The 12,552-nt window shown below is 44.1% G+C and overlaps 1 protein-coding gene across 5 annotated transcripts in view; it reads left to right on the top strand.

Moving 5' to 3' along the window:
- The window catches only part of WNT6 (Wnt family member 6), a 63,890-nt gene that overhangs the window by 37,488 nt on the left and 13,850 nt on the right, over positions 1–12,552 (top strand). For 2 of the 5 annotated variants that reach the window (XM_061609340.1, XM_061609341.1), the window contains exon 2: positions 4,689–4,909. In XM_061609340.1, coding sequence (XP_061465324.1) covers positions 4,689–4,909 — 221 coding nt within the window. Of the gene's footprint in view, positions 1–3,133; positions 3,152–4,688; positions 4,910–12,552 lie in introns of those variants that run through there. The other 3 variants (XM_061609344.1, XM_061609343.1, XM_061609342.1) reach the window with 2 other exon arrangements.

The following is a 12,552-nucleotide window of genomic DNA, read 5'->3' as shown; positions in this document are numbered from 1 at the left end:
ATTCAGAGAGGGATCTTTCCCAACCCTACCTAGAGACGATGGGCATTGAACCTGGGAGTTTTTGTATGCAGATAACTTTCTCTACCACTGAGCTATAGGCTGTCTCTGTAAGAAGAATAAAAACTGAGGGTGAAAATCTGTCTGTCTATCTAATATGCACCTTGCTACTACAACTATTCAAAATAATAGTAGAAAATACACTGAATTGTTCACATGTAATGCAGTTGATAAAGACTTGCGAGTGAAATGTGTCTGGAGTATTTGAAGCTCCACTAAATGATGCTATGAACATTCTTATACATTGTCTGATCTTACATATCTGTGCTATCAGTATGAGGCTAGGCCTGCTGCTAAACAGCAACTTCAGGGCAGGACTATTGCCCTCGTGTCCCGTTTGCAGGTTACACGGAGGCATCTGGTTGGCTGCTGTGGGAGACAGGATGCTGGACTAGATGGACCTTTAGTCTGGTCCAACAAGGCTCTCCTTGTGTTTCTGAGATTGCATGTTTTTGTACCACGCCCAATTCTTCAAGGGATGTCTGTCTGTACAGCTATTGCCAGCAGGACGCAGAGCAGAAGCAGCTCATAACAGGGTCATAACAGATGGCTGTGAAAATAGGACATACAGTGCAGCCTTAAGTTTGAGGATTCTGTTTGTAGCACTTGTAATGGAAAGTAAAAGAACAAATTAACATTATTTGTGGGGATAGGGGGTTATACAGGGGAGGTGAGGGGAGCGGGATAGTGGGGAATTTGCTTACTTACCTGTAGTGTATTCTCTGTGTGTAAAATGGTGAAAATTGTTTTTTTTTAAAGTGCAGCCTCATGGAAATCCACAATCACAGATACAGCCTCAAAAACACACCCCTGCACATAGATTCCTCTAACCTTGTGCTTTTTAACCCCCTCTCTGGACATGTACCTGGGTCACTGAGTTGTAGGTGGAGCAGTTGCTGGGAATCCCCTGGCTGGCTCAGCTTCTCTAGTGACTCAGCTGATTAATTTTGATCCCTCCAAAACTTGCTGAGAATGGTAGAAGTGCTCTCTATGCCAGGCAACAAGGAGCCATTCTGTGCCTTCTCACCCGACAAGATAGGCAGGGATCCAAGTAGGGGAATCCCCTGCAGAACATGGCCTACTGTTAACTCCACTCCCTGGGACTCAGAACAGGGTGACATCCGTCAGGATTTCAAGTGTTGCAATACCGAGTTTCCCTTGAAATAATAGTCTGCTAGTATTATGAGGCCATCAGATATCACACGCTATTAAGCCACAGGCCACTAGACGAAGCATGATGAACAGTGGGCACAGCAGATCCACGTTACTGAATAAAAGATCTTTGCCTTCCTGGCATCAGCCCATCTGTTTGTAGTCCATACCCTTGGCTTAGATACTTAAAACATGTTAAGACTGCAAATTGTGTAATGTACTGACCATGGTTGGGATGGGAGTGTGAAAAAGTTGCACTGGTTTCTGAAGTGCAGTAAGTATGAAGGAGGCAGAAGTTAAAGGGATGAGGCACAAAGAAGCCTGTGGGCTGCACAAGGGTCTGAGGACAGGGAGCCTCACCAACCCCCCTCTATTCTTTGATATTTAGCAGGAACTGCTGGCATATTTTCAAGTCTTTCTCCATGACCATGATGGGACTGTTTTTAAAGAAATGAACACTGAGGTTATCTGGATGTTGCATGTGATCCCATATTCTACTGCATAGACTCTTGGATATCTGGCATGAAACAGGGTTGTAAGTTTCTCCCAGGAGAGTTGAAGCCCCTTGGATTCTAGGGTGAGGAGATTTGGGACTGTTCTCTCAGAAAATTGACACAGCCCATAGGCAAGTCAGTGAAGAGTAAAACTCCTGCACTGAGTCATCTGGAAGGCAGGGAGGAGAGTTGGCATACTCTCAGGGCTTGTTTAGTGGCCTTTATCATTTTTTCAAGGTCACTCAGCTCTTCTCACAAAAAAAGGGGCTTCTCCCATTTTCCCACCCTAGTCAGAGGCAGCATGCTTCTGAAAACCAGTTGCCGGAAGCCTCAGGAGGGGAGAGTGTTCTTGCACTCGGGTCCTGCTTGCGGGCTTCCCCCAGGCACCTGGTTGGCCACTGTGAGAACAGGATGCTGGACTAGATGGGCCACTGGCCTGATCCAGCAGGCTCTTCTTATGTTCTTATGTTCTTAATGGACTGAAATTATTCATGCCTAAATTAAGTCCATTGATTTAGGTGCAATCCAATTTGTATTTATGCTGGGCTGAGGGGATTTGGATATGGCAGACCCCTTCCTGAGCCAGCAGGGTTCCAGCTCAGCCAAGCTCCACCAGCAGGAGTCCCTCACTCCACTTCTGCCCCTGCCAGCTCAGCTGGGGAGGTCTGCCAGGGATGCCCAGCCAGGCAGAAAGGGTGCTGACGGAAGCTGGTGTAAGGCCTGAAAAAGGGGCATTCTGGGGGTGTGTCGGAGAAGGGGCCAAGGGCGGGACTTACGCAATATCCAACTCCCATTTGTAGCGCTCCTGCAGGTCCCAATCCAGGCCAAAGTTATGTTGAGAAAAAGGTTGGTCTAGAAGAAGAATTACAATGGAAGTCTATGGAGAGTGCTTACTTCCAGTGTGGCTATGCAGCTCCTGGATGAGCCTGTGTTCTGCTGGCCTGGAGGCTCCTGAATGGCAGTTGGATGCCGCGGACCTTCCCACCAGCTCTTCCTCTGCTGGCACCCCTTCTGCTGGCTTCCTATGAGTTGGATTGCTACTCTGGCTAAAACTTAATCAAATACATCCCATTGTATTCCATGGAAGAGTTTGGGATTAGGATAGAACCAATTCTCAGAATAAGGCAATGGTGAAATGACTTGTTCTTGAGCTATACCATTTCAGATTCGAGAGACAGGGGTCATTGTTAAATGTGCTCCCCACATTTTTTTAAAAAATCTCCATAGAAAACAAGCATGTCTGGAGAAAAGGTTTACTGTAATTCTCTCCTTAAGTTTATGTCATTCAGGGAAACTGAAAAACAAAACATGGAGAAGTATTCAGAAATATATGACACTCCCCCACCTGCAGTCTGAAGGACAGCTCAGAATTCTACAACTCCAAGTCTTGCACTCTGTTCTGTGTAATTTATAGAATGGCTCCAGGAGGAACAGCTCCCCAGTGACAGGTGAAGATGACATTGCCATAGCCTAAGGGGGAAAGCAAGTCTTAGCTTGTGTCAGAGCAATTCACAGCACAGGTTCACCAAGCTAAAATCCCACCTAAAAGTCAACTGGTGGCATTAAAAAAAAAAAGTCATGTGAACCAGCTGTCAGAATGAGGAAGCAGTACTAGGAAAACATGTAGTAATAATGGGTGCCGGTTCTGTATATACTGAATATCATTTCATTGACTAGACAGAATACAGAGCTAGAGAAACCTTTGATGTGACCCAGTATAGCAATTCCAACATTCTTAGGCTGGGGACAAACAACAGGCAATGACTGAGTCTGCTTTTTACCCTGATGGGGAATATTCCCAGAGCATCTTGGTTGCAATTGTTATAGGCAAGCTTGCTTCCGTATGACCTGGCATAGCAGATGATGTTGCTGCTTTAGTTAGTTATTTTAGAACTTTTGTCATCTGCCCTGCACTCAAAGGTCCCAGGGTGAGAAAAGATACATATTAAAACAAAATGATAAACGAAAAATAATATTACACTGAATATATAATTCATTATAAAAAAGCAGTAAAAATCCCAAGTAGCAGCAGCAGCAAAACCACCAAAACAGTAAAACTGCCAAGGAGCAGCAGCAAAAATATGCATTTTCCTTGCACTCCAGAGAAGGTTTACCCTCCTTTTCCTGGGACAGGTGGATTTATCCCACTTACGCATATTATTTAAAAGAAATACTTGGAATATTGGGAATGTCATTTGTTTTAAAAAATCACATGTAAATTTGTGTTATAAAACACCCAACTCCAATGTTTTGTCAAGTTGACTTTACTTTCCCTCATTTTTTAGAAGTTCAAGGCAACTTATAACATACAAAATATGAAATACAATTAAAAATTCATGAATACAATTAAAAAGGGAACATGGAAAGCCCATCCCTTTATTATACAAAGCTGTATGGGAAAAAGTCTCCCTATACAAATAACCTCAATAAACAACATTAAACATTGTCAGCTGGAAGATGTTGACTCTAAAACTCTAATAACTTTGCCACTGTTAAAACTAATAATTGCTAACAAAATTACTAAAAAGTGGGGGGGGGGAGAAAGAAATGTTTTCTTGTTTCTAGCCTGGCCTAGATAGGCATCTGGGTTCACTGGATGATTTCATCATTTTTGGGTGCTTCCAGACTGGTGCTATATTGGGTGGCATTCAGTCACATACTGGCAAATTCAGGTTGTGCAATTAAAGATGATCTGGAGCTTTAAGGAAAGTAACAGGAAATGCACTGGAAAATGTGGGATAACACTTGCTTTGATGGCAGCATCCTAACCTTTCTGCAAACAAATCAGAGTGAATGCTCATTCAACAGACAATGTCCTGATCTCTGTGCAAACAAATCAGGATGAATGTTCAATGAACAGATCACCTAGAATCACCCAGCACCCATGACAGCCATGAGGATACATGTGAACCATGTCTGTCTTAGGCCTAACAGTTCCAAAGTAGCTAGAGTATTTCCTTGCCTTTTTTTCTCCAACCTCTCCAGGGCAGTGGGCAGCCCATTGGTCATGGATCCCAACAGCATTTGCCGGAAGACCAAGCGGCTGGCTGGGAAGCAGGCTGAACTGTGTCAGACAGAGCCTGAGATCGTACAGGAGGTGGCCAAAGGTGCCAGGCTGGGCGTGCGGGAGTGCCAGTACCAATTCCGCTTTCGTCGCTGGAACTGCACCAGCCAAAGCAAATATTTCGGAAAGATCCTACAGCAGGGTGAGCTGGAGCCTCTGTCGCTTGGGGAGATGATTTCCCCATTTGGGATTCTCCCATAGAGAGTAAAGGGCAGGCCTTGGGTGCCTTTGGGAGGAAGGGTGGGGTATAAATGGAATGAATGAATGCATTAATGAATGAATGCATGAATAAATAAAATTAGGCAAAGTGAGGCAATTGCCCCAGACAACATATGCTGGGTGTGTCTATTCCTCCTAAGCCCCCCCCCTGCCATTCTACCGCTATTGTTGGACAGAACATTGTATGCTACATGGCCTAAACATCCCTCCCATTTGCTTCTTACCTGTGGTGATTTTAATGCGAGGATGGGGAGTAGCTACCCCTTACTGGGAAAAGATTTATGGCTCAACCCAGAAAACACAGCTGGCTTTCCCCCTTCATCGCGAGATAAAATAATTAATAAGAACGGACAAGCCCTGTTCCACTTAATTTTAAAATTACAACTGGTGTGTTTCAATGGGACTTATCTCGACCTCTCCAAGGGTCATTATACGTACATGGCCTAAACTTGCCGGCTGCCATCAGGGGTACCAGAAGATGCTATCCTGTCACCAGTCCAGTTGGCTCCTGTATGTGGAACTGGAAGGACGCCCCATCTTTTGCCACCTGCAGGCAGCAAAACGTTTTAACTCAAAATGTCTTAACCCAGCTCAAGTGTCACTGTTGATGGAGGGAAATCTCCTCAGCCGTATGGTGCTCACAACTAAAGAGACAAGGGAAAAAGCTATGTCCCAGAGAGGAACCAACATATTAGGGAGAGGAGCCAGAGAGGCAGGAGAGCTTATTCTGAATGGAGGCGATGTCCTTAAGAGGTGGGAGGGGAACAAGAAGCTTCTGATTAGAAGACGTTTGCCATGATGAGACTTTCCCCCAATTATCTTGAAATCAAGTTGGGGGGGTTGAAAAAAGCTTGTTAATCATATCCTTGGTATGTGTTATTTGTGTTCGTTCTTTTATTGATTTTAAATGTTCTTTTGTATGAGTCATTGTTTTTTATTTTAAAACTTGCATTATGAACCATCCTGCCTCTGAACATGGAGAGTCATTTCTTGGCTTTTAAGGCTCACAGCTTTTGACAGCTAGTATGGTGTAAAGTAGCCTTTCCCAACCAGTGTGCCTCCAGATGTTGTTGGACCACAACTCCCATCAGCCTCAGCCAGCATTGCCAATGGTCAGGAAAGATGTGAATTGTGGTCCAACAACATCTGGAGGCACACTGGTTGGGAAAGGCTGGTGTAAAGGCTAGAGTTCTGGACTAGGACCAGAAAGACCCAGGTTCACTTCTCCACTCAGCCATGAACCTCACCGGGTGATCTTCGGCCAGTCACCAGCTCTCAGACTAACCTACCTCACATTGTGAGGATAAAAGGGGAGAGAACCAAGTATGATACCTTGAGCTCTTTGGAGGAGAAAATGGATATTAATGTAATAAATAAAAAATATTTTGAGCTGGGCTGTAACATAGCTGTACTGCTTTTGTGCCTTGGGAAACTCCCTCCCCCTCCCACCTTATTTAGTACCCAAGAAATTATAAATGGAAGTTTGTTCACTTGAACTGAACAAAATAATCTTTTGATATGTGCTCATTTGGATAAGAGGGTACTGGAATGTCATGAGCAAAGATGTAAAAACTGTGGGAGGCATTCAGTGCTAGTCCTACTCAGAGTAGACCCATTGAAATGGATGGACATGACTAAATTTGCTTCATTAAGTGGGTCTTCTCTGAGAACTTAGTTGAATACAACCCAGTGCAGTAACTAAGTTTTTAAAAACACATTGTAATAATTTATATTTCCTTACGGTTGTTGTAGTGCTGTGGAGTAGCCCACAAATCATGGACTTTTTCAGAAAAAAACCACTAAATTTACACCACTTGTAGTCTAATCCTAACACATTGTGATAATTTTCAGATATTGGGACATGTGATATTGAGTATGTGTATGCATGCACAGATGATTGAAATAGTGTTTCTATTTGAGCATGGTGCTTGTATGTGAAACAAGATGATGTGATCACACAGGGAGAGATGGGACTGCAGGGCCTCTCCATTGGCTCTGATAAGAGGCCATCTCCATTGGGCTCCTCCTTCAAACTGTCATCTAGCAGCAGCCAGTTCTATAAGTCTAGAGCAGAGGGAGCAGGGCCATTACATCAGCTCTGCTGGGAGACCAGCAACTTTTGGCTCCTCTACCGGAATGATTTCCATTCCAACTGGTTGTTACAAGAACTCTTAACACTAATAACCAGCGCTCAGTTTTTTTGTTCTCCTCCCACCCAATTCCTTCTCCTTTTGTCTTGCGTCTTAAAGGTTGCAAGCCTGGGGTCAGGGACCAAGACACTTTGGGAGCACCCCCCCTTTTTTTTGCTAAAAACATGATAAAAATACTTTAAAGAAAATAATTAAAAGTGCTAAGATAGTGTGTGTGCGCAATTAAGGAGTGCTCTTGCACTCTTCTGCAACAAGCATGCTTTAAAAAAATCCCCACGGACTTTTGTGGTAAGGAAAGTGATAGGAAAAAAGTATGGGAGAACAATTGATTGATGTGGTATAACCTCCCATAAACAAACCAGAACAAATGTTTAATAAACAGTCAGCATGGTATTACCCCCCTGAACAATGTGCAAACAAATTGGGATGAATGCTCAATAAGCAGGTCATTTAGAAGCAACCTAAGTCTGATAACCTCAAATAAACTTGTTCATTGCAGGTTTTTTGTTAAATTAAAAATTAATACTACTTTGTAATAATATATGCCCAAATTTCTACGATTCTCATAGAAGTCAGTATTATATGTGGCTAATGAAGTTACATTGTTTCAAATGATTGTGCATATGTACATGTGCATATAAAAATGTCTGAATCTTACAACTGCATGGTTGTTCAAAGCTATCCCAGTGTTTCTATGACCTTATCATGTTATTATTCATTATTTATTATTATTATTTATTTAATTTGTATCCCACCCTTCCAGCAGGAGCCGAGGGCCGCAAACAAGGCACTAAAAACACTTTAAAACATCATAAAAACAAATCTTAAAATACATTAAGACAAAACAGCTTTAAAAACATTTTAAAAACTTTTTAAAAAAGGGTTAAAAACATTATTAAAAAGCATATTAAGCAATTCTGACACAGACAGAATGTTGTTTCATATGTGTGCTATACCATGCTGAAACAGAAACATTATTTTAATTGGCTGTGCATCTGCAAACATGTGCAATATTGCATGCCCCAATATCTAAAAATTATCACGATGTAATAGTCTACACATGGTGTACTTTTGGTGCTTTTATGAAAAAATGAAGAATTGTTGTGAAATGTTGAGCTATATCACCACACTTTTTATAGCAGAGAGTGTGATAGTTCCATCTTACTTGAACCCTCTCTATTGATTGGGGGTAGCACAGTGGGAAGGAGAGCCTGGCTGGGAGTCCAGAGTCTGTGAGTTCAAATCCCTGCTCATGTCTCCTGGGTGTAAAGGACCAGCTAAAGATTACCCCCACAGTGAGTGGCTCTGGGGCAGAGCTTGGAAAAGTTACTTTTTTTGAACTACAACTCCCACCAGCCCAATCCAGTGGCCATGCTGGCTGGGGCTGATGGGAGTTGTAGTTTAAAAAAGTAACTTTTCCAAGCTCTGCTCAGGGGTTATGTGCCCTGTCACTTGTGCAGCCGTGGGCAAGCTGCATAGTCCCAAGGAGCCCAGTTGCCCCCCCCAGCTGGCAATTGCAGACAAGGAAGGGGCTGGCTTGTGCAGCTATGGCACTAGGCCAGCTGGGAAGGACTAGCCTCAGAGGGAGGCAATGGTAAACCCCCTCTGGATACTACTTACCATAAAAACCTTATTCATAGGGTAGCCATAAGTTGGGATTGACTTGAAGGCAGTCCATTTCCATTTTCAGGGAACCTATGGCCTTCCAGATGTCGTTAGACTACAACTCCCATAATCCCTGTCATTGACTGGAATGGGGAGTCCAGCAACATGTGAAGGGCCACAGATTCTCCACCCATGACAGAGAGTTGAAGATGAACCCATATTGCCCAGGTATGCTAAAATGCCTTTCTGTCTGTCTTTCTGCCTGATTGCTGAAGTGCACCCATGAAGACAATTTTCCTGATGTGATTCACTGAAAAGCATTGAGGCCTTCAGACAACTGGTTGTGCACTCAAGTCTGGAAAGATTTAGAACCATTTCACACATTACCAGTTTCAGCTCTGTGTGTATGTTTGTGTGTACACACAGAATATACTTCTAGGTGGGAATCCTACATCCTGCATGTTAATTGGCATACATTTCACACTGTATACAGTGTCTCCACAGCTGTTTCATGTGACTATACATATGTAGATTTCAATGCATTTCTAGCACAGAAGTGCTTTCCATATAGGAAATTATGTGAAATCTTTATATAACCCAAGCCCCACACCTTGTATTTATATTATCTAATGAAAGCAGAGCTATCTTTAAAAAAAAAAGACTACATTAAGTTGATTGATTGAAAACATTTTGACCAATTAACTTTTAAAAACAAATTGTAATTATTTTAATTGCGAATTATTTATACAAACCACAGTAGCAGCCTCTTTTTAGAAGCATTCCCCCTTTTCTCCCAGAAAGGAAGAAATGGCTTTTTAAAGAGGATACCTGTTGTGACACTTGCATAGATCATCTAAAAGCAAAGAAAATATGCATTTTTCTTGTAACTAAAATGTTTTATTCATATACAAAACTATACAGATTTAAGCAATTAATTAATCACTTAAAATGCATGTGATTTGTTGACTAAGAATTATTTTATCTAATGACAACCCTATTTTTTTAAAAAGTAAAACTGGATGCTACCTTTCATTGTTTCCTGTGCGAAATCAAGGCCCAACAGGGGAAAAAACCAAAACACTGCCCCATCCTGATCTGCTCTGCACTGTGGCTGGATGCAACAGCCAGTGTGGTATAGTAATTAGATGTTGGAGTATTAGGACCTTTCTGGGAATGGGAAAAACTGAATCACCTTCATAAGGGTTTTGCTTTGTTTATCTCTCCCCTGCCCACCCCTCCAGCAGGCATGGGACGAAACTGCATTAGAGCAAGTGAGGCACAGGAATTGCTGGGTCCTCAGGGCGGCACAGGTTATTGCTATAGGCCGAAGGTTTACTGCTGTGACATGTCTCCCTGTCCTTGTAATGAAGCAATTATGGGTGCTCCCAGACAACACAGCAGCTTTTAATAAAACCCAAGAATGTATATGTGTCTGGGAGTGATTTACTGCCCCTCCCCCCTTACCCTCCCTATGGACTGTGCTCCTACATGTCTTTATACCTTCCTCCAGGCCTCCCAGCAACCTGACAGGGTAGGGGCTGGGCAATAAATAGTGCACACACCCTGGAAGCCCCCTTTCAATAACACTGGGCGGTGCCCTTTTTTCAGTCCACTCCAGTCCTGCCCCAAATGTAAGGGGACAGAGGCAGGTCAAAAGGGCAGGGAAGGTTTGTGGTGCATTGGCCTAAGGCCAGCAACGGGCACAGCTACTTTTGTCAGGCTTGTAAAAGGACTCGTGTTTTAAAAAGAGCCCTTTTTGTGAGGAAAATCTCACTGGACATTTTGGACACCAACTTGGAGGAAGTCATTATTACAGGTTTTATCTACCAGCATACACAGCAGGCACTCTATTAAGACTGTTTGTACCTGCAAAAGTTTTGGGGCAGACATATTGCTTCATTTCCAATTGGTACATGTCCCATAGCTTTTTGCTGAAATCCTATAACTTTTTATAACACAAACGTTCAGGTTTTTTTTTTTTTTACTTTTTTTGCCCAGTAGTGCAAGAGTGCCCCTCCAGATGGCAATAATGTGATAACATTGGGGAAACATTGCAGAACAACTGAGTGGAATGATGTGTGGACAGTCCAGTATAAATCCACCACTAACACACTATTACATGTTGCAGAATACACCTGCCAAAACAAACCCCCAAACAACAGGGGCCCATACACAGCAACTAACATTTCCCTTGAGATCATAGGATGATGACATTTCCCTAAGATACTTGAGGTTCAGAGCCCTTGGGATCAGAGCAAAAACCCAGCTCAGGTCTGGCAGAGAACACATGTAGGTAGAGACCTAGAGAAGCAAAAGAATGCAAGGCTCTTTCCCTTGTTGGTCATCTCACCACATAATAGCAATCCCTCTCGAATCCAAGGGAGTAAGCAAGTTAGCAGTAGGGTGGTGGGTGGTGGTGCGCGGGGCGTGGATGGAAACTGGATCGGTGGTGGTGGATAGCCGGAAAGGAGTTAGAACACAGAAGGTATGCGAGACGATGCTGAGGGCAAAATGGGGAGGAGTTTATTGTTCGGGAGCAGGGGAGCCGACCACATAATGGAATGCCTGCCTGCAGCGCAGGGAAAGAAGACCACCCGTTTTACCCAGCCTGTCCTCCTTGTTCGTCGTTCCTGTTATCAGCACAGCAGCACCGGGTTGCAGCATGGCGACTGCTGACAAAGGGAGGGAGGGAGGGAGACTGAGCCCCCGGCGGGTGCGGCGCCTGGTGCCGGAGCAAGCAAAGGAGAATCCCCCTTTGGCTGTGGCAGGTCCCGGCATGGCGAGGGATGCCTGGAACTCGTGTCCCGCGGCGGAGGGTCGACTGGCGCCCCGCCGTAAATAAGAATCCAGGTTATTGGGGTGGAGGAGAACGAGGAGAAGAAGGGGGGCGTCCCAACCTGGCGTTGCCCTCCTGGTTGCTGGGCTCGGGAAAGAAAGCAATTCGCTTATTGGCGTATATTAATTTTTCCATTCGCCGTGTGTTCAAACAGGCTGCAGAGAGAGCAAGATCTCCTCCGGGCAGCCGCCGCACCGTAACCGTGCGCAGCTCCCCTTCGTTTCATCGAAATTTCCCGCTGGGTTGAGCCCGGTGAGGCAACTATGCCCGCCTCCCGCTTTGCTGCCTATTCAATGGGATCCCAAACCCACCATCTGAAGCAGCTGCCTCACCCTCCATGTTTAAAAACAACCCGTAATCGCCCATCAAGCCACAGTGCCTCTTCCAGTGAGTCGGTCTTTATGTCCCTAGCAGAGATGAAAGCTTTAATACTGCCTTCCTATAACATGGCTTCCTCCCCAAGAACCCTGGGAACGGAGGTTGTTGGAGTCCCTTATTCCCCTTACAAGAGCTACCATTCCCAGAGTTCCCTGGGAAGAGGGACCAACTGTTAAACCACTCTGAGAACTATAGGTCTGCTCTGTGAGGGGAATAGGGATCTCCTAACAACTCTCAGCATCCTTTACACATGGTAATTCTCAGGATTCTTTGCGGGAAGCCATGGCTTTTTAAAGTGGTATAATATTGCTTTAAATTATAGAGCAGAGAGGGCCATAGTTTAAAAAAAGGTGGCAGAGGGCCTCCTGATTTCATTGGGCCTTACTCCCAAGTAAGTGCATAGAATTGCAGCTCTAAATTTCTACAGATGAGTGGAGTTTGAAGTTAATGTTGGAGGCTCAGGCAGGCCTCTCTCGGTCATGCATACTTCGAGAAGCTAAACGAAGTTTTTGCATCTCTCTGCGCAGTGGAGGATATAGGGCAGATCCCCGTGCCTAAACTAACTTTTGCAAGAATGGGGTCTGAGGAACTTAGGCA

Source organism: Rhineura floridana, chromosome 2 (assembly GCF_030035675.1).
Source record: "Rhineura floridana isolate rRhiFlo1 chromosome 2, rRhiFlo1.hap2, whole genome shotgun sequence".
Classification (NCBI taxonomy): Eukaryota; Metazoa; Chordata; class Lepidosauria; order Squamata; family Rhineuridae; genus Rhineura; species Rhineura floridana.
This window is presented reverse-complemented; position numbering and strand designations above follow the sequence as displayed.